At 33.6% G+C, this 22,159-nt stretch overlaps 8 protein-coding genes across 12 annotated transcripts; 4 read left to right on the forward strand and 4 right to left on the reverse strand.

The window, feature by feature from the left end:
* Positions 1 to 12: 12 nt before the first annotated feature.
* On the forward strand, positions 13 to 7,428 carry LOC136340082 (uncharacterized). Of its 2 annotated transcripts, XR_010732254.1 has the most exons (6): positions 13 to 750; positions 803 to 948; positions 1,016 to 1,219; positions 2,501 to 2,716; positions 6,050 to 6,247; positions 6,411 to 6,537. XR_010732254.1 is itself a non-coding variant. In XM_066283820.1 (4 exons), exons 1-4 carry the CDS (start codon positions 5,596 to 5,598, stop codon positions 7,324 to 7,326), a joined length of 1,437 nt encoding a protein of 478 aa, XP_066139917.1. In that variant the 5' UTR covers positions 5,051 to 5,595; the 3' UTR covers positions 7,327 to 7,428. The 2 variants fall into 2 exon arrangements, 1 of the variants encoding a protein (XP_066139917.1); XM_066283820.1 differs by lacking the exons at positions 13 to 750; positions 803 to 948; positions 1,016 to 1,219; positions 2,501 to 2,716 and adding exons at positions 6,710 to 6,796; positions 6,846 to 7,428 and having other exon boundaries at positions 5,051 to 6,243; positions 6,411 to 6,631.
* Positions 1,433 to 2,462, reverse strand: LOC136340135 (uncharacterized). Of its 2 annotated transcripts, none has more exons than XM_066283962.1 (4): positions 2,230 to 2,462; positions 2,025 to 2,173; positions 1,809 to 1,894; positions 1,433 to 1,757 (listed from the first exon to the last, which is right to left on the reverse strand). In XM_066283962.1, exons 1-4 carry the CDS (start codon positions 2,295 to 2,297, stop codon positions 1,641 to 1,643), a joined length of 420 nt encoding a protein of 139 aa, XP_066140059.1. In that variant the 5' UTR covers positions 2,298 to 2,462; the 3' UTR covers positions 1,433 to 1,640. The 2 variants fall into 2 exon arrangements, with proteins under 2 accessions (XP_066140059.1, XP_066140051.1); XM_066283954.1 differs by having other exon boundaries at positions 1,809 to 1,972; positions 2,230 to 2,450.
* PNPase (polyribonucleotide nucleotidyltransferase 1) lies at positions 7,417 to 10,981 on the reverse strand. The gene is made up of 8 exons (XM_066283771.1): positions 10,734 to 10,981; positions 10,380 to 10,674; positions 9,429 to 10,222; positions 9,183 to 9,376; positions 8,577 to 8,774; positions 8,104 to 8,528; positions 7,749 to 7,832; positions 7,417 to 7,693 (listed from the first exon to the last, which is right to left on the reverse strand). Exons 1-8 carry the CDS (start codon positions 10,859 to 10,861, stop codon positions 7,568 to 7,570), a joined length of 2,244 nt encoding a protein of 747 aa, XP_066139868.1. The 5' UTR covers positions 10,862 to 10,981; the 3' UTR covers positions 7,417 to 7,567.
* A 151-nt stretch (positions 10,982 to 11,132) lies between these two features.
* On the forward strand, positions 11,133 to 13,783 carry LOC136340100 (aprataxin and PNK-like factor). Its single transcript, XM_066283865.1, has 5 exons — positions 11,133 to 11,367; positions 11,420 to 11,491; positions 11,551 to 12,209; positions 12,259 to 12,425; positions 13,542 to 13,783. The coding sequence occupies exons 1-5, from the start codon at positions 11,263 to 11,265 to the stop codon at positions 13,781 to 13,783; spliced, it is 1,245 nt and encodes a 414-aa protein (XP_066139962.1). The 5' UTR covers positions 11,133 to 11,262.
* Positions 13,784 to 13,787: 4 nt separating this feature from the next.
* Pnn (desmosome associated protein-like protein pinnin) lies at positions 13,788 to 15,459 on the reverse strand. The gene has a single exon (XM_066283850.1). It carries the CDS (start codon positions 15,301 to 15,303, stop codon positions 14,014 to 14,016), a length of 1,290 nt encoding a protein of 429 aa, XP_066139947.1. The 5' UTR covers positions 15,304 to 15,459; the 3' UTR covers positions 13,788 to 14,013.
* Positions 15,460 to 15,631: 172 nt separating this feature from the next.
* Positions 15,632 to 16,398, forward strand: Saysd1 (SAYSVFN motif domain containing 1). Its single transcript, XM_066283970.1, has 2 exons — positions 15,632 to 15,912; positions 15,970 to 16,398. Exons 1-2 carry the CDS (start codon positions 15,778 to 15,780, stop codon positions 16,330 to 16,332), a joined length of 498 nt encoding a protein of 165 aa, XP_066140067.1. The 5' UTR covers positions 15,632 to 15,777; the 3' UTR covers positions 16,333 to 16,398.
* Positions 16,399 to 16,535: 137 nt separating this feature from the next.
* On the forward strand, positions 16,536 to 18,003 carry LOC136340129 (prostaglandin E synthase-like). The gene is made up of 3 exons (XM_066283941.1): positions 16,536 to 16,847; positions 16,898 to 16,977; positions 17,033 to 18,003. Exons 1-3 carry the CDS (start codon positions 16,686 to 16,688, stop codon positions 17,301 to 17,303), a joined length of 513 nt encoding a protein of 170 aa, XP_066140038.1. The 5' UTR covers positions 16,536 to 16,685; the 3' UTR covers positions 17,304 to 18,003.
* An 899-nt stretch (positions 18,004 to 18,902) lies between these two features.
* Cbs (Cystathionine beta-synthase) lies at positions 18,903 to 21,742 on the reverse strand. Of its 3 annotated transcripts, none has more exons than XM_066283793.1 (11): positions 21,615 to 21,742; positions 21,292 to 21,504; positions 20,768 to 20,874; positions 20,343 to 20,698; positions 20,203 to 20,289; positions 19,980 to 20,145; positions 19,808 to 19,927; positions 19,578 to 19,755; positions 19,389 to 19,523; positions 19,158 to 19,342; positions 18,903 to 19,102 (listed from the first exon to the last, which is right to left on the reverse strand). In XM_066283793.1, the coding sequence occupies exons 2-11, from the start codon at positions 21,477 to 21,479 to the stop codon at positions 19,029 to 19,031; spliced, it is 1,596 nt and encodes a 531-aa protein (XP_066139890.1). In that variant the 5' UTR covers positions 21,480 to 21,504; positions 21,615 to 21,742; the 3' UTR covers positions 18,903 to 19,028. The 3 variants fall into 3 exon arrangements, with proteins under 3 accessions (XP_066139890.1, XP_066139875.1, XP_066139883.1); XM_066283778.1 differs by having other exon boundaries at positions 18,903 to 19,105; XM_066283786.1 differs by having other exon boundaries at positions 18,903 to 19,105; positions 21,292 to 21,483; positions 21,615 to 21,724.
* Between the last annotated feature and the right edge of the window lie 417 nt (positions 21,743 to 22,159).

A 22,159-nucleotide genomic window follows, 5' to 3' on the forward strand; every position in this document is an offset into this window, starting at 1 on the left:
TTGGCGGGTGAAATAAGAATTTAAATAGTAATAAACGTAGCTGTGTAAAAAGAGATAAATATACGTACACTACTACATAAACAAAAGAGACACTTAATATTTTGCAAGTGTTTTTTTCGTTCTTCTTGAAACAGAACAATAAGTGAGGTTAGATCAGTGGACGATTTATTTTTTTGTAATGTTAATTAATCTAAGTTACTATATTTTTAAGAAATTTTAAGTGAAATACAAACCATGGACTCCTCTATTAATTGTACCTTGTCGGCCATGGATATCAACTCAATCACTCAAGCATTAATGAATGGTACCGGGCCGCAATTATACGTAAATTTGACAAACACTTCTGCAAATTTTCAAAAAAAAACTATCAGTAATAGAGCTTCAACATATAAAACTTTCAGTCAAAAACGAATTTCAAATCATGCAAATGCTCATGCTCCATATAGTCGCAAGCAAACTCAAAAATATTGTTACTCACACCCCCGACAAAATCAAAACTGTACCAATCAAGTACACCCTGATTCCTCTCCAAAAAATAAGCCAACAGTCAGCAATCGAAATACCAATATTCTAAGAAAAATTTCTACTACATCTCTAATTAAAACTCAGTTCAATTCTGATACACGTCTTCAACGTATACTGAAAGAAATTTTATGCTTGACAAGAGAAGCTGATGTGGTCACTGATCTTATGATAAACAATGATATTACCAATTTAAAGAAGCAGCACAATTTGTTATTGGACTTAGAAGTAAGGTGATTTATCCTCTCCCATAGTTGTTTCAAATTTGAATTAATTTTAGGATGACAGCCTTAGTATTAGTTCTTCTGGTTCTGATTCAGAATTAGATGAAGAGCTACCAGAGGTAATGCAATTTTTTGGAACTGGTGGCATGGAAGAGAGTTCTGCTGATTTTGAGAATCCATTAACAGATTCAGACTCAGAGAAGTAATTTTACAAAAATAAATTTAAGAAAAGTAACAGGACTTTGGTTTTGAGTAAAGTAACCCTGTAGGACCGAGACAGCAGATGAGAGTTCCCCAGAGTCCACACAGGAAACTGAATTAAAAGTGGGAAATTGGGCTTCAGGAAGTGTGCAAAATAATGACAGTGTTGGTGTACAATTGAAATTAGAGCATGATGAGCTAATAATTGAAGAAAAAACATTTGATTTTGACATGCAGAATGGGCAAAGCAGATTGTGTGAAGTTCCTGAAAGGTAAATGGTTCTGCAAGATTTTTGCAGATTTCAACATTTCTTTAAACATACATTGCGCATATAGCAAACAAAAAAGATTTGTATGTGGCTCCAAATGTGTCTCTCAGCAGGTTCACAAATCTTAGCTTGGCAAATGGTTTATGGTGTTTTCATTATATGTTGGTTTTTCCCAAAATATTATAAGAAATACGCATTCACTCATTTGAATGTGTGTACACTACAAAAATGATCCCTATTTATTGTTTAATTTGTCTACTCCTTGTTAACATATTTGTACATTTTTACTATTTTTAATTAGTTTAAAAAAAATTAAGTGAGAAAATATTAATTTCATAATTACAATTCTGAAGTTGAACAATTTATAATAAAACCTAATTATTATGTCTGGTTGCTTACTGAGGACCTGGTGTGCTCCCATCCTTTATTTCTGACTTTCATGGTTGCTGCTCTTGTAATGCTTTTCAGCATCACTTGTACCATCTAAGCTGACGTTGCAACTCTTACAATAATACCACATAGTGTCTACCTCCAGCGGAGCCTAAATAATAGAGACAGTAAAATTGACAATACATATAAATATTATCAAAACCTTTTCTGATGATTGTTCCTTACTCCAAGCATCAAATTTCTTCATGTGGCTTTTTCCATTCAAATGGTTTGGAACAAAATGAGGTCCTTGCAGAACAACATTACATAGAGTGCAAATAATATACCCTTTATTTTTAATTAAATGGAATATTTTCATATTGGTTCCTAAAGAGTGACAAGAACTGATATAGAAGTATGACAAAAGATCTTGAATTACCAATTTTTATCAAATTAGACCTCATCATCACCAATTCTCTATGGGGAAATTCTTGCACGTGTCGCTCCTTTTCGGCCCTTGAGGAAATGTCTAAATCACATACAAAACATTTGATCATTTCTTTAGGGTCAGGAAGTGCCATGTTTGGTCTACAATAAAGTATAAATTTACTGTAATTGTATATATAATTAAATTGCATTCTCACTCTTCAAACAATGGTAAAACTGTAAATAAGTCAGTGGTGGTGGGGTTGTGTACATTATCATTATCCATTTTCAAATTATTGTTCTTTTCAAGTTGTGAAAGATTTTTGTTGATTTAGGTTGGAATAAAGCCTTAATTTGCCTCAACAAAATGTATTAAGAAAAAAAGACCTAGAAGAATCTGAAATTTTTCGTCACAAAAAACTACCCAAACAATTTCAGTTTATCTTTTCACCCTGTCTATTTTCAACACAACAAAAAATGTATTTGCAGAATATCCACTTGTATAGACAATAATAAAATAACGGACATCAAGACTGAGAAAGATTAAGATATTTCGATCGTTCACAGGGGTCACTATAATGATCATGAAGAGGTCATAAAAGTAAATTCCTTAGCCTCTTTTAAGGATATATACTGGTGTTCTCATCAGACACCTCATCAACTACTGTGTTTAACAGATACAAAAAATCAGGAGAATTCTGAGAGGTGGGTACATAAATGAGGTTGTTAGGGCAGGGAACTATAAATCAATAGTCAATAACACGTTAAAGGGTTCGGTGCAAAAACTGGTCACTTCCAATTTTGGCCAATTTTAATTATGTGTTCTAGTTTAGTTATATTTTTCAGTATGTGTGTTAAGTTATGAAAAAGGCTTTAGTGCAAAGTTAGTCAAACCCAAATGACTTTAGCTGAGATATAGAGCTTGAGAAGATAATTCAGTAAAATTTTGATGCAAAAATCCGGTTTTTCTGGAGATGACTACTTTTTTTTCACCGAAAATAGGGATCATGTGTACCCCTTCACAAAACATTTTTGTCTAGTTACCCCTGCGAATATATAAAATGAATATGGGTAAGAAAACGTTTTTTTGTACAGGGATATGCAGTTTAGACACGTGATTATCTACTCTAATTTGCGGTGAGCTTTTCTTGGTTTGTTCATACCGACGGCACATCTAATTACTAAATATCTAAATAATGAATAATTCTAATAAATTAAATGAGTCAAGTGAAGAACATCCATTTGCTGATTCAAGTAGTGACTATATTCCATCAGATTCTGATACGCCAGGAACTCGTTATAACTTAAAGAATTTTTTTGCCGCTAAAACAATTGATAAAAAACGGGAAACTTCAGCTAAAGATAAGCCAAGATTAAAAGAAGAAAAAGGTAAAAAAGAACAACATACAAGTTTCTGGAAAGTAAATGCGCATAATTAAAGTAAACGAAGCCAGAGATAAAGAACATTTTAACTTGGCAAATAATAAAGATTTGAAGAAAATTACTGGGCCTAATTGTAGCTGCAAATTGAAGTGTTTTAGGAAAATAAGTGACATACAAAAGTTGAAAATTCTTGAACAGTTTTATGATATCGGTGACAAAGATGATCAGGATATCTATTTGAGTAGTTCAATAGCAGTTTCGAGTGTACAACATAAGCGACCGACTACAGGAAACTAAAGAGAAAAATGCAGTCCTTTTTGTTATGAGGTAAAAGTACATTTTTGTTAGCATACTTTTACTTAATTATGTATTTTTTTTTAATTTCAAGATATACACCGGGACTGAAAGAATTAAAGTTTACAAAACGGCGTTCTGTTCCTTGCATGCAATCACAAAACATCAAATGTCAAAAATAGCAAAAGGTTTAGCTGACGGTCACATTATTATGTGATAATACCTGTGTCACAGTGTTATGATTTACAGTCCAGTTTTCCTTTAAGTTTTCTATTGCGTCTAAGACAGCATGATTATCAGATACCTTGTATATTATTAATATACAGTACAAAATATTTTTTAACTAAATGCATTCAACTTAATATTTTGGTTGCAAAGTACGTGTAGTATTCACCATTTTCTCAACCTATTTCATTAATTTATTTTTATTCACTCCTTAATTGAGAGGATATTACAGAAAGGCTAAATGCATCCATCATTTTATCCAGAACAAAAATCCACCTTGTATTTATACTCGTAGAAAAATAATAAAAAAACAAAAAATCTTTCAGGTACTGAACATTTCTGAAAAATATTGTTGATCCATTTTTCACACAGAACTTTTCAATTACTTTTCGCTTTGTAGCTGTGAAAAGTACTAAATCTTCTAGAGATAACAAAGCTACAGTAAATGGTAGTGATTCTATTGAAAAAATGGTTCTACGATGATGAAAAATGCTTTGACATTAGTTAATTAATAATTTTTTACACGTCCGCAGTCCTATTTTATTCTATAGGGTTATTCAAAATTGAGTGCAAATATTCTAAAAGAATATCCTTGAGGTCAAAAAAGACTCTTTTCTTGCTATAAACTTCTGTCCTTAAACGCACATATTCGAAACTGAACTCATCGGAAGTTGGGCGAAAAAAATCTGCTGTCAAATTGTGACTACAGTTACCGATCAAGTTTCATGAAAATTTGCAAACCCTTTTTTTATTCGCTCTGTTATTTTTTTTGCTTCGAAAATTATGTAAACCTAGACTCAGGAAAGTTGGAAGGGGATCTACATCTTGTATCGTCAACATTTTATATTTTCTCAGACAAATTTTAAATTTAGCCATCATCATTTTATAGACGATCAAAACATTTTTAATTTCGATGTGTTGCGTTTTTTCGATACAACTAATAAACTAAGAAAATAGTGGTCGAACGAAAGAGAAGTATTGGTGGACTCCTGATATTTTTGCTTATTTGCTTTTTTGGATTTGTTTCTCTCTCTCTCTTTTTTTTTAAATAAATTTCCTTAATTGTTTATAACAAGTGTTGGAAAAACCTTCTCCTACTTCCTTATAACTCTCCATTTTTTTCCGTATAGGTTATCGTACGTTTTCGAATTTCAGAGGTATTATTTATAGATTGAAAAAAATCAATGAAGTGTTGACCAAGAATTTAAATTGAAAGCATTGGCCCTGCATCGTAAATGAACTTTCCATGTATCCCAAAGAAAAAGTTCAGTGTTTACATTCTCATACTCAACTATTCCAACAATCTATTATTGGTTAAGAAAATATCATATTGAATGGTTTAAAATGACACTATTGACAGTTTCTACGAAAAATGTTAGAAAAAGTGAAAGAAAAACTAACCTAAAAATAAATAAGAGACTATTTTAAATATTTTGCTTCACGGTAGTAGTTGTTTTAATATTAATTATTATGTATTATTCATAAAGTAAATATTTAAACGCTTCTAAAAATAAAAACCCTCAAAGACCTTTACACAACTGATGGTAAATAAAAAACCGCTAAACACGAAATATATTCTAAGAAATCATAACTTTCTTGCGCCCTCTTTAAATGGATTTGGAAAAAATTAGAATCTAAAACTATAGTGTTGCTTTGATAAGCGTAATATATGAGCATTCTCCATGGCCGAAGAAGCCCTAGGAACATGCCCCCAATTACATGTTAAATTAGTAAGATGTGATAACCTTATTGCTCAGAACCTGGCAAGCAAATTAAGAGTAATTACTCAAGAACTAAAGCAAAACCAACCCAGATACAATAAAGTCAAAAAGCACGGAGCTCATACAAAAAATGTTCAAAAAGAGAATCAGCATACCACATCAATTCATGACATGAACTTGAAAGAGGAGGTATCTGAAAGTGATATTCAGGATCAAGCACTCATAAATAACCAAGGCAATTCAAGACTTACACCTTCAATTGAAATAAAAGCAGAACCTAGTATTATCCCTCTAAAACCAAATAGTAAATTCACACAGGCATCTTTGTGTAATTCTTCTAAACCCGCAGCAAAAAAAAAACAAATTCCACCATATGTTAACAGTTCAAAAGCTGGTAGATTCCTGTCTTCTTCAGCCAACCATGCAGCAGGCACTCTTTGTGGAAAACTATTAAATTTTAAATTGAGAACTAACACTAAGCTTCAGCAAACACTCGTGGAGCTTTTGCATTTAAAGAGAGATTATAATTCAATTAACAATACTATGGTGCAAGATGAAGTAAAAGCAATGAGGTGGAAACATAGTTTGGCATTATATGGAGAACCAGAGGTAGGTATGTTCTTTTGATTTTCATAACCTTTGTTTGTTTTCAATTCCTGGGTTTAGATTTGTGCTTAGTTTGATTTAAGGTACAGAAAAAAAATGATTGTTTTTTTTTTGGTAAAAATGGTAGTCAAGTTTTTCTTTAAATTCTTCTAAACAAGAGTTCATTTTAGGATAGTATTATGATGGTAGACTCTGATTCAAATACTTCTGATGATATGTGGAAATATGTTATTTGTAAAGACACAGAGAGTTATGTTAACTCAAGACCAGTTATGAAGTTGTCTTGGAAGGTTATTGAATCTGAAGAATTATCAAAAGAGGTTGAAGTTGCAAAAGGGAGCCCTAAAACAGTTTTGGAATCTAAAACATCTTCTAAATTAAAAGCTCCAAGGTGTGTATAAGGCTTTTAATTTTTTTAATTGACAATAATTCTTTTATTTTGTTTCTATAAATGTATTTCAAATGACAGTGTTGAGATTACTAATACTGACGATAATGGATCTTCTACTGTTACATACTCTGAAATTGAGCCAGTTTCACCTACTTCAGAATCTAGGTAGGTAATGCCTTAAAACAATTTTTGTGCTATTTTTTCTTCTATGTAGTACTAGAAATCTTCTCAGTATTGATGGAATTACAATTGAAGTGGATCCAGTGTTCCCTGAATGCCCTCTATGTGCTGAAATCTCTGAATCCTTAGAGCAACTTAAAACGCATATAGAATCATTTCATGAAAAGAAAGTTACCTCAGTAGCATCTGATAATAACTCTTCTCAAGTATCCTTACTGAAGGAAACTTTTTTTAAACAAAATCCAAAAATCAATCAATATAGTAAGTCTTGTAATAAGGGCATTAATAATAAAAATATAGATAATCAATCGCAGCACAAGGCTTTAAAGAAAAATTTCAATGCATTACATCAACTAACGCATTATGTAAACGTTTATACTAATAATAAAAAGAGTTTGCTCCAGGGGTCCTCTTTTAACTGGGATAATATTCCTAATACATTAGGTATTGGAAGGACTCCCAAAGTGCGTAAAAAGGAGACTGAGGTGATTGTATTAGATAGTGATAGTGACTGAAAAAATATTTTCTATTGTGGTCGTAATTTTATTCTTATATTATCAAGATTTTTATATATTTTTATTTTCTGGTAAATAAAACACGAAAAAGAAAACCTTAAACGATATTTTATTTAATCAAATATTGGCTCTTAAAATGATCACAGCCTTGGATGCAGGCGAGGCTTATATTACGCACCTTAGTGCTAATAAAACCTCGTACCTGGCTTACAAAATAAAATCACTAAAACTTTTTTCCATCTTATAACTTGGCAGCAGTTAAAACCTTCCTCGATATCCTCATTAGTCCTGAGACAGGATCTCTTCCAAAATATTTAACTTGAATTTCCTGACCTATTTCCAAACCTAACGCTGACGGATGCCCTACCTAAATATCACACAATATAATTTTTTGAATTAAATAAGTCGGGGTTTAAACGCACTTTTCTGTTATCCAACTGCGAATTATGCAGCAAGGCAGGAGGCATTCCTGGATATAACGTAACCATAACCCCAATATCTCTGAGCTAAAACCAAAAAAACCAAAGCTGAAAATCAAAAAAAAAATTATCTGCCAAGTAAATATTAAGTAAATTTATATGTGCGACACCTGTTAGAGGTTGTCCTCAGTGGTAAAATAATTAAATTAAAAAATGAAGTGCAGATATTGCGATAAATGCATATTTTTTGGATCTCCGAATTCACCATTAGAGAGGTGATGGCTATTTAAAACAGAAATATTTTTTGATGCACAAACTTCCTCCTCATCAATTTATAATAATTTAGGTGATACATTACCTCAACTATTGTTGCTTTATAAATTTCTCCAAACTCTAGCTCTGGCACTCTCTCGCTGCTGAAATGCCTCTCTATAATTTCCTTGGCCTCGTCCATTGCAGCCTGATTAGGAGCAAATATCTGGAATGTCGTGTCTTCGAGTTGTGAAACTTGCACACCAGTTTGGGCAAAAAGTTTTTTCATATTGATTCCTCCAACACCCAATAATTTTGCCCTTTTATGAGGCTCTACCTCCAGTTTCTCTAACACTGGCCAGTTTTCTTTTTTATCTCTCCTTGGCTTGTCTAAACACTGATGCATTATCTGCAATATCTTCTTTTTGGCGTCTGATGCTTTTTGCAATGATTCCATGACGATTTTCAAAGGTAGCCCTGGTATTTTAATGTCGGCCTGCAGTGCCGTAAAGCCCTTAGGAGTCCCCGCAACTAAGTCAAACATTGAAATAAAATCTTAAAACATTTTGGCGACATCACCTTTAAAATCCATGTCACCCATGTAGTCCTCAATGCCGAGAATGTCGGTGAGGACTTTATAGTCCTCGATTGTGTTTTTTTCTTTGTCGTACCGTGTAACAAGGCCTATGGCCACGCCCGCAGCAAGAGAACACACAGGAACACCTGCATCCATAAGAGCGAGGCTGCCACCGCATACGCTCGCCATTGAGCTTGAACCTTCAAACATCAAAATACCTTAAAATGAATCCACAGAAATGGCAACAATTCTGTGTGTTATAGGTGAACCACTGATCTATTCCTTAATTCTGATTTGAAAATGATGGCACACACACAGGTAGAAGTTGTTGGAACGGTGAAATTGCACAATATTTTGAATTAAAACTAAGATACTTTCGCCATTATAACATTTTTTCTTAGAACCGGAAGCCGGTAACAGATTTGCCTATTTCTGCCTTGCTCAAGCTCTCAGTAAAGAAAAATGTTATTCTCAAAGAGTCTTAACTGTGTGTAATTCTATTACTTCAACAATTTCTGTTAGCTAGTGGGAGGATAATGTTCCCGTTTAAACAGAAGGGCATTGTTGCCAAACTGTGACAACTTATTTCAAATTCCTTATGTCCTTACCATTTGACTCTAATACCTCAGAAGTAAGCCTAATGGTAAAAGGAAAATCACTGGGAATTGTAGGAAACAGACTTTTTTCCGCTAAAGCGCCGTGTCCCATTTCTCGCCTGCCTATTGGCCCCATTCTACCCGTTTCTTTAGTGGCAAAAGGTGGGAATTCATAGTGCAGGAAAAAATTTTTTTCTTTAAGACCACTAAAAAAAAACACCATTACAAATGAGTTTAAACTTTTCATGTGAAGTTTACCTAGTGACGACACTTAAAGGATCAAGCCTCATAGCGCTCTCATGTGAATCCAAAGTCACAGTGCATAGAACTTGAGTTTGGCCCCTGGTAAAGACTGCCGATCCATGAAGAGGCTTATACAAGTCAACTTCACATGATATATTGCGCACTTCATCAAGATTTCTTCCATCACACCTTAACTCCTTGTCGAAGATCAGGTCTCTAAATATTTGCTTTACTACTTTACTATAGCCTTCTCCTACTAGATTAGAGTCCACATCGGGAAATGAAGATCTTATTTTATCTAAAGCATTCGTACGCACTTCATTCAAAGCCACATCCCTTTCTATTTTATCCAGAGAAAAATTTTGCAGAATCTCTTTAACCTTCATTTCAGAGAGTGATCTTAAAGCTTCCTTAGTTTCTTTACTCAACATTGTCTCAGGCTCAATAACCCTCTTTGGCTTACCAAACTGCTTCTGTAAGGCTTCAATTTCATTAATTACATTTTGAGCCTCTTTGGTGCCTATTTTAATTGCTTTTTGCAAGTCAGAAAGGAGGATGTTATCTGCATTCCCTTCAAGCATTACTACCATGTTTTTTTTACCAGCAGTAACTATTAAATTGAGCTTGGAGATGCTTAACTCTTTTCTAGTGGGGTTTATTATTAATTCATCATTGATCATGCCCACCCGCACTGCGCCTACAGGACCATTCCAGGGAATGTCACTGAGGGAAAGGGCAGCAGAAGCAGCATTTATTGAAATTATATCAGGATTATTAATGCCATCGACTGCAAGCATACCACAAACAACCTAAAAAAAGAAGGTTAAAGTTGTATTATTCCTAATAGAGAAGTATTATAAACTATTTTCAAAATATATTAAGATATAACTAAAAGTTTATCAGATTAAATAATATAAGCAGTAAGTTTTTGTAAATAATCTCATATGTAGCCTCCTTTGAAAATACCTGGGTTTCATAGCAATAGTTATGCAAAAATAATGGTCGCAAGCTCCTATCAATAAGCCTTGAAGTCAATATTTCTCTCTCTGTGGGGCCTAATTCCCGTCTAACATAGTTTGTGGGTATCCGGCCTGCGGCTGCAGATTTTTGCCTATAATCCACAACCAATGGCAGAAAGTTACTGGGGCTTGGTTTAGTTTTTGAAACCACTGTCACTATCACTGCAGTATCCCCTATGGAGCCTACCACGCATCCATCTGCGAGTCGAGCATATTGGCCTGAGGAGAGCACTAAGTTCCTCCTAATCGTCGTTAATTCGGGCTTAAAACTGATGCATTTGTTGTGTAGAAGTTAACTTACCCATTGGAAAAATTTACAGTAGTTTGGGGAGTTTTAGATGTGTTATAGAGATATCTTTGAGGATACCTTAGACATACTTTATGGATTTGCAACGATTTTACGTGGGATATCCACCGAAAAAGGGGCATTTTCTTATTAAATGTTAATTTGAAGATGTGCAAGGCTTGATCGTATCACATAACCACAAAATTCTGCTCCATTGGCGGCGATTTAAGGAAATGATAAATGGCAATGATGGCAACATTGTTTGGAAATTTTGCAAGTTTGTGTACATTCCTACAACAATTCTTTTCATTCAATTGTTTTGAAGAAAGTTTATCTTAATACTTCGTTCAGTCGGGAAAATTTATCTTTTTTTATTCGCATTTACTAGAAAAGGAGAAACATTTTTTCATTTGAATTGTCTATTTGACTTTGAAAGATTTTTTATATTGATTGTTTTTAAATTCACGTTTCTACAGGTTTGTAATTAAGAAAAGAAACTAAAAACATTTATATCTGGTAATGTAGTTTTGCCTCGTTTTCAACAATGACCCTATTAAATATATTTTCCTTGGATGACGTTCATGAAGAGAACGCATTGGCCACTTTATCCCAAGGACAACATTTGATCGGGCGAGGAACACTTTTAAAGGTTTATAATACTTAAATGTACGATTTCCGGATTTACTTTGATTTGTTTACAGATATCTGATAAGAGAGTATCTCGCAATCATGCAGTAATCCATGTAGCTCCCGATAAAATAACTCTAACTTCAGTAAGACACTCAATATTTTTCTAAAACACTTCTACACAAGTAGTTTTTTCTCGATATAGCTTCACCTCAATCCATGCTTCTTCAGGGCCAACAACAGTAGAAACTTGACAGTACTAACTAAAGATCAAGAAAGTGAATTAAATGATGGAGATCAATTTGCATTATTGCCAGATTATTGGTTTAGAGTTAAGAAAGTTCATGAATGTGAAAATTTTACCTCAGTTTCTGGTAAACGGAATCATGAAGAAATGGAAGAGGGAAATGGTTGTGAGGATGAAGAAGCAATAAAAAAGGCAAAGCTTGTAGTTGGAAAAGCCCTGGTCAACACTAAATTGTCCTCTGAAGTTGAAACAGTTCAAAACACTTGTAGTGCATCACAGCAACCATTTGAACAAAACATCACAGAAACAGCTTCAAATTTTCTACAGCCAGTTGAAGAAAAAATTACAATTTCTCAAAATTCTTTAAATTTATCACAGCAGTTTGAAGAGAAATTTGACATTTCTCTTTCATCTCAGCATTTGGATGACACAGCCCTTATAGAGGACAGAACAGAGGTACAGGAAATCAACCTTGAACCCACAGAAAACAATCTCAATGAAGTGAAAATTGAGCCACTTGAATCCAATATTGAGTTTGAAACTGGGCCTAGTAGTAGTGGGACTATTCAACAGCAGCTGAGACGGGAGAGATGTTGGTATGGACATAGGTGTTTCAGGTATGTTGAGTTTATAAATATTGCTTCAGAAACTTACTAGGGACTATAGGAAAAACCCAAGTCATCAAGATACATTCAGTCATCCAGGAGATCAGGACTATGTTTCAGACCCTGAAGATGATCGTCCAGATTGTCCTTATGGAATAGCATGCTACAGGAAAAATTCTGATCACAGGAAAGAATACAAACACACTGCAGAGCCAGCAAAAAAACCAAGTAATGTGAATGTTTATGTTAATTGGGGATGTACTTATTGTCCTCATTGTGTGAGGAAGATGGGAGGTGATGGATAAAAGTCAGATTATGATTGTGATAGAAAGGATTAATTTGAGAGGAAGCTCATTTTGTTCAGGGGTAAGTTCAATATCCTCATGATTCCGACGTTTTAAAGAATGAATTTAGCATTAACTTAAAAAAAATTGCAATCTGAGAATATAGAACATACCCCAGTTAAATGAAGTGCCAACATTAACAAATATTTCAAATGAGTGCTCAAATGCTTTAAATTGAATACCACAGACACCTTTATTTCACAATTTCTAAAAATCCTTTCAGTGACAAACAGCAGTTCTATTAATAAATATTTCATACAGAATACAAATGCTATAAGTTGTATATCACAGATACCTTTATTTCACAATTTTATAAAATATTGTGTATGAAATGCATCTTAGGTTAGACTTTAATGTAAGGAAGTAATAAAGGTAACTGTGTGTTTGTGCCTTACTCCAGCTTTAGAGCCAATTTTTTGTGTGTAATATATTAAAAGATTTAACTGATTTTAAATTTATTTTATTTGAGATTAACAAAGGGTATTAAGCAATAATATGAAACAAGATTAGCAAGGAGTTTTACAGGTAAGTCATATCATTTACGTGGTTGATCAATGAATTGAGATCCTCAATTTCAGTTATAAACAAATACACCGTAAGAAGAAAATTTTATGATTGTAGACAAGTTCATTTTTGCTAGCAGTTTGAGTTATACAGTATGTTGGCTGAAAAAGAACATCTGTAATCAAGAACATTTCTTTTTAAAGAAACGATCTAACTTTTAACTAAGTCAATTCCGCATTTTTCCACGTATTTTTATTTTGACCCTGCATAATTTAAAGAATCATTAAAATTCGTGTGTCGATAACCACCAAAACTTTTTTATACGTTTCCCCCGAATCAATTTACGATTTAAAGAGAGGTGTCGTTTTTCTGACTATCTCTGTATGATACACCTTAATGAACTGTTTCTAATTTGTGGACAGTATCTTGTAAATATCTTTTAGAATTTCTTAAATGATTTTGATAATTAATGTTTCATTGGGAGAATTTTTTTTAGGACCTCAGGAACTTCTTGCAAAAAGAAAACACACCCAAAAACAACTAGATCCTGATGAGATTGAAGATGATGATTATGACTATAACGATCCATTTCTCAATGATAACTCTAGTGATGATTATCAACCTACGGACTCAGATAGCAGTGGAGCAACCACAGATAACTCTCAGGATCTTGATGTAGAATATCAGGACAGGAAGAGAATGCTTAAGGAGGCCAAGAAGTTTATCAAAAAGAAATGAGGCATTTCAGTGTCCCCTTGGAATTTATTTAGTATTTACAGTCTGCACTAAGCTCTTAAACCAATAATCACCTGGACCTACAGCTAAATCAGTTATAATGGAAACACAGTAACTTGCAAAATTCTCAAAAGTACAAGACTAAAAAAATGCTATTTAATTCCATGTAATGTGTGATTATTTTAATACATAAACCGAGAAACTCTGGTGTTGATCTGTTGGTACTCCATATATCAAATATCTTCCTCCTGGTGTTCTTGCAGTTCATCTTCAGTAACAGCAACTTCATTTGTAACTTCAATATTATCACCATTAATAACCACATTTGTCTCAGTTATTGATTTCATTAAAACACCTCCATCTGAGTCAACAATATCAGAGTTATTTGGGGTCATCACTTGTAAGTTATCTTGTTCATCACTTTGCTCCTTTTTAGCTTCTTCAATACCACCATTGATTTCATGTACCAAAGTCACTTGTTCCACATTTTCCTCAGTCACCACAGCAATTTCTTCTTCATCTTTCTTTTCCTGTGGTTCCTCGGGCTCAGGAGATTGAGATTTCTCCTTTGTTTCTTCTTCATCATCATCCATTTCGCTGTCACTGCCTCGTCTATTATGTCTGTCACTGGATTTTTCCACTTTTGATTCTACAGTATTGGTTTTGGGTTCAAAATTTCGTTTCATGCGATCCTCAATGTGGCTCAATTCCTCTGCCACTGCCTGCTTTCTTTTCTCAATGTGCTCATCAATTTCAATTTTAGATTTTTCTAGCAATTCATTTGTTTGTTCATTCATTTTCCTGGGGAGATAGAGAATTTGTGGTTTTGCTTTAGTGGTGATGAAGTGAGCCCTGAGTTTTTGTGATTGCTCCCAAGCTGCATACTCCTTCATCCTTAACATCTTCAACTCAATCATCTTAATTTCCTGCTGTTTCCTCTTTCTGTTCAAAAACAATTCCTGTCTCTCCTTCTTAATTTCTGCCTTCTCTTGCTGCTCATGTTCCTCAATTTTTTTTTCAATTTGAGTCCGCTTTTCTTCTCTTTTTTTAAGCTTACATTCTTCTTGTTGGAACCTTTGCAAAGTCCCTAGTAACGCCCCAAACATTCTTCGATTCCTTGCTTTGAATTTCTCATCCTTATTTTGCTTATCCAACATTTCCTGACGACTAGGAATTTCCTTGGGAGCTGCAATTACCTTACTGATAAGCCCCTTCGAAGGGGGCGCAATTGGCTCATCTGGAACTTTGTCAGAAAGACGGTCAAACACAGAAATAGCGTTGGGGTTTCTACGCTTAGGAGCATCATTCCTTCGATCATTCCCCTCAAATCTGCCAAATTTGTTGAAGGGTTGACGACCGTTTTTCTCGTCTAGAGGTCGTTTGATGCCTGGGCGAGGCGGTAATTCGCTAGGGTCTCGTCCTATGAGGCGTTTTATGTTCTCATCTACACCTTTGAGGCTGCTTTTAGCCTCCTCCAGTTCACTCTGAAGGTGGCTGAAAGTCTTTAGGATTTCGGTTCCCATTGTTGATTGTGGGAGAGGACTAAGTTGAGACTGAGTTAATATATTAATGGAAAAATGTGAAAATATTAATGAATATTATTGAATTAAATTATTAAATAAATGTGTAGCAACAACTTTCATGCCTTTCCATTTAGGAAAGAATGGAAAGATAGAAAGAGAAAACCGGTGAAAAAATTGAGAAAACCTGATAATAGTTGTCAATTGTCACAAAAGATGTTAGGTAATTTAGAACTTCAAAGCAGTTGGGAACGATTGTGTCTTTCTCTATTACATGAAGGTTTTTGATAAAGAAGTACTTAGATGCTATAAGGTAAATTAGACTTGGCAACACCTCAAATTAAATTTTGTTTACGTTTGAAGATCTATTATAATCATTTTATTTATTAAAATATTTTTTTTATTGCCATTTACAATCAATTTTATTTACACCTTATTTTTTGCTTTTCGTATAATTTTAACATTAAAAACTCTATTATGCCCCTAACTGACACAGAAGCCAAACTAACAGATTACAGAACCAGAAAAGAACGTGAAAAACTGATAAACCACTATAAAACGAGAGTAGCGACATTTTTTTCAAAGTTCACCAAAAAGCCCATAAAATTCCAGGTAAGTTCTCGTATACTCAACTGGTCATTAGTTGTGCAAAATCTACTTGAAATCAAGGACTCAGTAGGCCAAGAGAAATTCTCACCCTTGGTGTCAACTGACTCCAACTTGGGCACTAAGCATGATTCCCTGCTTATTGAAAAGCCAACGCCTCTCTCCATTTATGATTATCTGCTCTATGTGCTGAGTCTCCTACTGTGGATTACAGTATATGCTATTTTTATTAAGCTCCAATTTGGTATGGTATATCTCATCATATCAGCTTTAGTGGGTATGTATTTAAATACTCGGACAGGCCCCAAAGAGAAAAATGAAGTGAGTGCTTATTCGGTTTTTAATGAAAACTGCGAAAAAATTGATGGAACATTAGATGGCGAGCAAATGACTAAACAAATGTTGTATGGGCAGTTTGCTAAATAAGGATTGGAATATTTATACACTTCTGTGCATGATGAGACAACAGAAATATATAATTTATCACTTCAATTGATGGTGTAGTAAGACTAAATAATTCTCCTTTTTCCCAATATTATTGTGTACTTGGTAGATCAATAACAGATAATCAAGATAAATGATAATCAATACTTTCCCTATTACATTATTTCATGTAGAAAGATTAAGACATCAAGGAGATTTCCCCCACATGTACATTGAAACTTGTGGTGAAAGTACGTTGCGTGAATTCTAGAAACGTGTATCCGCATCAAGCAAATAAATTTTCAATGACACAACAGACTCGTTTCGTTTAGTTCGCAATTTGTTGTGTGTATAATATGGCTGAGAATCGGTCGGTACCAACAGAAAAAATGAGTGAATTTGGTGTGTTATCAATCAATAATCCCCAGTTTGCCACCTATTTGATTGTGAGCTCTCTGTTGATTTTAAAGATGTGCGGTCTCACATTGCTCACCATTTTTCAGAGGTATAAAAATAAGGTCTGTAAAAAAACTTAATATTGGCAAAGAGTGAGTTTTTAATGCTGTAGGTTTTTATCAGCGAAGAAGACATGAAGATGCGCCCTGGAGCCACCGTTGAAACTCACCCCGATGTAGAAAGAGTTAGAAGGTGTTCAACAGGAATTTGTAGTAAATTTATAAATAAAATTATTTTGTGCTTTTAGGGCTTTTCAAAACGACTTGGAAAACATCCCCGCTTTTCTCTTTATAGCTCTAGCATATTTATTTATACAAGTTCCTGACTGGGTGGTGCATTTCCTTTTCTATCTTTTTTTGATAGCTAGAACCATGCATTCCATAGTGTATGCAATTTACGTGGTTCCCCAACCAGCTAGAGCGATTTGCTTCGTTCTAGGTTTAACTGTTATTGGGTACTTAAGTTTTCATGTGTTGATTTATGGTTTTGTCACTGGGTACTTGAGTAAAAGAGTGTAATAAAGATGAACAAAGGATGAGGAAGAGAACAAGAAAGGAAGTTGCAAAAATTGTTCCCATGGATAATTAAATTTGACTTGTTTAGTGCCAATTTCACAGTGGGTTAAAGTGTTTTAAGTGTTTAAGTAACTGTAACTTGCTACAATCTGATTTATAGGTTTCACTAAATGAGAAAAGGTGTATATAATTTAATAATCATATCTCTCTTTTTGGACACACAGAAAAATCACTAACTGATTATTTCAAAGATCACTCTAGCTTTAACATGTGGGTTAATCAAATATACATACGCGCTAAATAATAAGGTTTGAGTTTTCTATTTTAAGATAAATTACATAATAATATAGCATCTGTAACCTTACGTGAATTTTCTCAAGGAATGGCGTGTCACAATATGAAATTGATCCGTTAATGAATTTTTGATTGTCGATGGCGTAATAAGATTTTTATTTTATAATAAATTTGGCGAATCTGCAGAAGATTGATGTAATTAACGACACTTAGGTATGATGGGAGGGCCATTATCTCATTACCGGTTTTTTTTAAATATAGGTCTACTTGGATAGTTGTTTGTGCAGGTAAATGTTTGCAATTTATTGGAACAAATATTCCTTGAATGTATGTACAAGGTCAGCAACTCATCGTAAATACATTAATTAATTTTTGTTGCCAACGAAAAAATAAAAATATATTGAATTGAGTTGAATGGGTTTTTGTATGGAAAACAAAAAGTGGTTTGGTTTAATTCCATAATTTTTTCATAATAAAACAACAAAGTTTAGTTCATTGGAATTGCCGACAATCTGGCACATGAGTTTTTTCCATATACATTGTTTCTAGACTATCAATATGTGGGCAATATCTTGAAAATGAAGTTTTTGTCAAACACTTGCAATTATGCTTATAAATTGTTTTCCAAAAACATAGGCTTCTGGACAAGCAAAATAATATTTTCTAAAATCTAACTTTTTTCCCAATTAATAAAATTTAATGAATATTCTTTTAAACAATTTTGACACAAAAATGTTGAATATTTTGGAATCTAGACGGTACATAGTACATTTGTAAAGTACACCGTTTGACAAAATGATATTTTTTTGTGGAAAACCTTTTAGATTACGTGCATCAACGAAAAGTATTTTTCTTCTTAAGTGAGTCAAAAATCTAATAAATCACATAAGGATGAAAAAAACCAAAACCTCAAAATTTTAAGGTTGTAAAATTTTATGGTAGCCACCCTTCCGCCTTCCTGAAGATGTAGAAAGAAATGTTAAATTCTGTTTTGTTGTCCTTGGTATGATACATGAGTGATCCAAAATTTATTAATTTCATCAACTGGGAAAGAGTTGTTTAGAAAACACTATTTTCGCTATCAAATTTTTAAAAGGTCTATTTTCGGAAAGATAAGTTTTTGGAAAAAAAAATTGTGACTATAACTACAATCTTTTAACAAGAACTTTTAATTTTCAGGATATTGTTTACATTTTTGCACATACTCTGCTCAATTTATTTAACGATGGCGGTTCGTGAATCGCATTGGTAATTTAAAAAAAAGATTCAGGGGATGACGGGGGAGAATAACTATTTCATTTACATTGGTTTGGTTGTATAAAATATGTATATATGTAAGGGGCTACAGCCTCCAAAACCTACAATCTCTTAGACTTAGACACATACACAAGTAGCACGAAGATTGATTACTAAAAACAAAATATATCGTCTCTTTTAAACCAAATTTCCAGAAATATACTGCAATACATCTACAGCAGTGACAACCCCCAGAGGTTTTACAACGTCAGCTTCTAAAAAATAACTAATAGCAATAAATCACTTTTAGCTTTCTAGAAAACTTACCTTTATTCAGGACAAGAACATAAGGCTCTTTTTCCAGAACACTAGAAACCAGCCCTAGAGGGGCATCACTGTATAACTTGGGATAAACTCGAACCACAACATTCTCTAATGTATCATTGGGTTTCACTAATTTCGACATGAGACTGGAGAGAATTTTTTGAAGTGTCACCATTCCGACAATTCCTCTAAATAAGCGAATTATTGGAGCTAAAACTATTGAAATTATTTTACCCATTCGACTCTACTACAGGTATTTGGTCAACTCCCAATTTCTTCATTAAAAGAATGGAGCGTTCGCATGTCGTTCCAATAAGAGCCGTTTGCAAGGGTTGAAGGTTCAATCTAGTAACTTTTTTATCCCACCACCTAAGTGTTTTTTTTAATTTACTAATATGAGTTTATTCAGATTAGCGTTTTTACCAATGATTCTTGGTGTTTTCACATGGCATAAATCCACGAACCTGCATCCATTCGTCAGTAATAAACTTCGTCATATAATTCCTAATACTATCGGGCAGAATTACCACTACATTTTGTCCCTCTTTTAAGTCTTTGGCGGCATGCAAAGCTGCCACCAAATTAGCCCCACTACTAGTCCCTGAAATCCCCAATTATTACCCAAAAATTCTTTAAGAATAAAACTGAACTACCGCATAGTAAGCCCTCTTCCTTAATCAGTCTTCGGGCCATGGGCAATGCATCTCTGTCAAGGGTTTTCACCCACAAGTCGACTACAGATCTATCAAGGATTGTAGGCACAAAATCATAGCCTAAATCACAAAAATATTACACAATTTCACTACCTCGGAAATTCGAGTTTACCAATCCCCTCTACTTCATAAAATGTAACGTCACTCTTATTAAGACTATTGGGAAGGGCTAGAATTGAGCCCTCAGGGTCAGCCCCTACAATTTTCGTGTGCGGAGATATTTCCTTAAATTTGCGCCCGATTCCGCAAATGGTACCCCCCGTACCGGTCCCTACAACCTTAAAATATAGAAGTACAATAATTTGTTTTTACTTATAATGGTCAAAGAGTCTTACAATCATATCTACTTTTCCATCAAATTGATTAAAAATTTCCTCTGCTGTAGTATCATAATGAGCTAAAGGATTTCCAGGATTTGAATACTTTAACAACAAACTGTAAGTAAAGACAATCATTATGGAGTTTCAATTCTTACCTGATCTAATATGACAGAATTAGGGATTTCCTTATGTAATTTGTGAGTTACCCCGAACATACCATCATGAGCAAATGAGTCTAAGTTAACAGGAACTCGCACTATTTCAGCTCCAAGGGCTTGTAAAGTGGTCACTTTTTCATCTGACATTTTCTCAGACATCACAATAATGCACCTGTAACCTTTAACAGCTGCTGCAAGGGCTAGACCTATCCCTGTATTTCCTGATGAAGGTTCAATGATTGTGTAATCACTATTGGGCTTTAGAAGGCCTTGTTTTTCTGCATCCTCGATCATCCGAAAGCCTATTCGGTCCTTAACTGAACCTCCAGGATTGAAATATTCGCATTTTGCATCTACAGTTTTTAATGTAATTTTTAATTTTTTTCTTCAAAGCAACATTTTCAAAATAGGAAGACACTTACAAATGTTGGCTTTGATTTCAAAGCTCTGGGGGATTTTATTTAGTTTTACTATGGGAGTGTTTCCTATAGCTTTCAAGATATCAGGCAGTATCTTGGTTTTGTGCTCCCTGAAATATTAATCACCATATTAGTATTTCATAGAAAAAATGATCTAATAAGGTCAAGAGAGTGATGTAATTGTAAATATAATATAAGTAAATATTGTGCTAAATAATGATAAGTAAAATTGATGTTTATTACACAAATTTAAAAGGTTTGCTAATATTCTTATTTTTATCACATTTATTGGGCAGTTTTTAGTAAGGAGAAATAAAGTTAAGGACATAACAAAACAGCTAATAAGTTGTATAATGAAACTTATTACCTAAATCACTGCTGGAAAATATAATCTAATCTAAAGGCATTGAACTGTACAGTGGTATTATGGTTTATTTAAGGGGAATTATGAAAGGTTTAAAGAGTTTCTGTGTGTTTAATATTTAAAGGCAGCTAAGAAAACTTTAAATTTACAAGTACTTTCTTACCATTCATCTGTGGTATGTGGATTAACCTGTTCCTTGTCTTTAATCCTATTCCAAGTGCATTTTAACTTATGGCTTGGAGGAGCAATAACATCATTTATAGGAGAATGGAAAATGGGTACCATCTCGACTTTCTTGCGCTTGGGGCACTGGGCTCCATTCGTTCCAACGTTCCCATCTACAGCGCTCATGTTTCTAATTTGAAGTGGTTTTTACCTGTACGTTTTTACCACAAAGTATATATGTAAATTACAAATTTTGGAGGAAATATGAATGAAAGTTCAAGGGGTTTTTGAAAAGCTTGCACAGTTGGTTATGATACTTACCTTTGAAAATAAGGGAAGTAGGTCTTGAACTGAGGAAGGCTTTAAAACCAACGCTGAAATTAGTGTAAACTAAGATTATCGGACGCTTAAAAGCGAAATGGAAGCAATTAAAAAAATAAAAATCAGGCAAATATGGTCATGTTGCCAAATCTGGTGCATGGAGAGTTCAGTTTTACTCGGGATAAATTCGTAATAAAAGTAATAGATGTTTTTTAATAATCAATAGCAAAATGTATTGCGAATGATATTTTCTTTTATTTTGTTTGGGATTAACATTTTGCACAATTAGTTTTAACTAAAATAAAAGAAAAAATCAACAATTCGTCTCAAACATAGATAACATATTTTTTTAAATAGTAAGCTAGATTTTTTTACATATTGTTAAAAACATTCCTTGTCCTTAAGTAATAAACATTTTTATGAGCCATCGAAAATTTATAAAATTTCCCGAGATATTCGAGCTTTTTGACAACCTGGCAACATGGCTGAAACATTTTTTTTTTTTCAAATTTATAGGGTACTGTGATTCTTAATATCTCTCTTAG

Source organism: Euwallacea fornicatus, chromosome 1 (genome assembly GCF_040115645.1).
Source record: "Euwallacea fornicatus isolate EFF26 chromosome 1, ASM4011564v1, whole genome shotgun sequence".
Taxonomy (NCBI): Eukaryota; Metazoa; Arthropoda; class Insecta; order Coleoptera; family Curculionidae; genus Euwallacea; species Euwallacea fornicatus.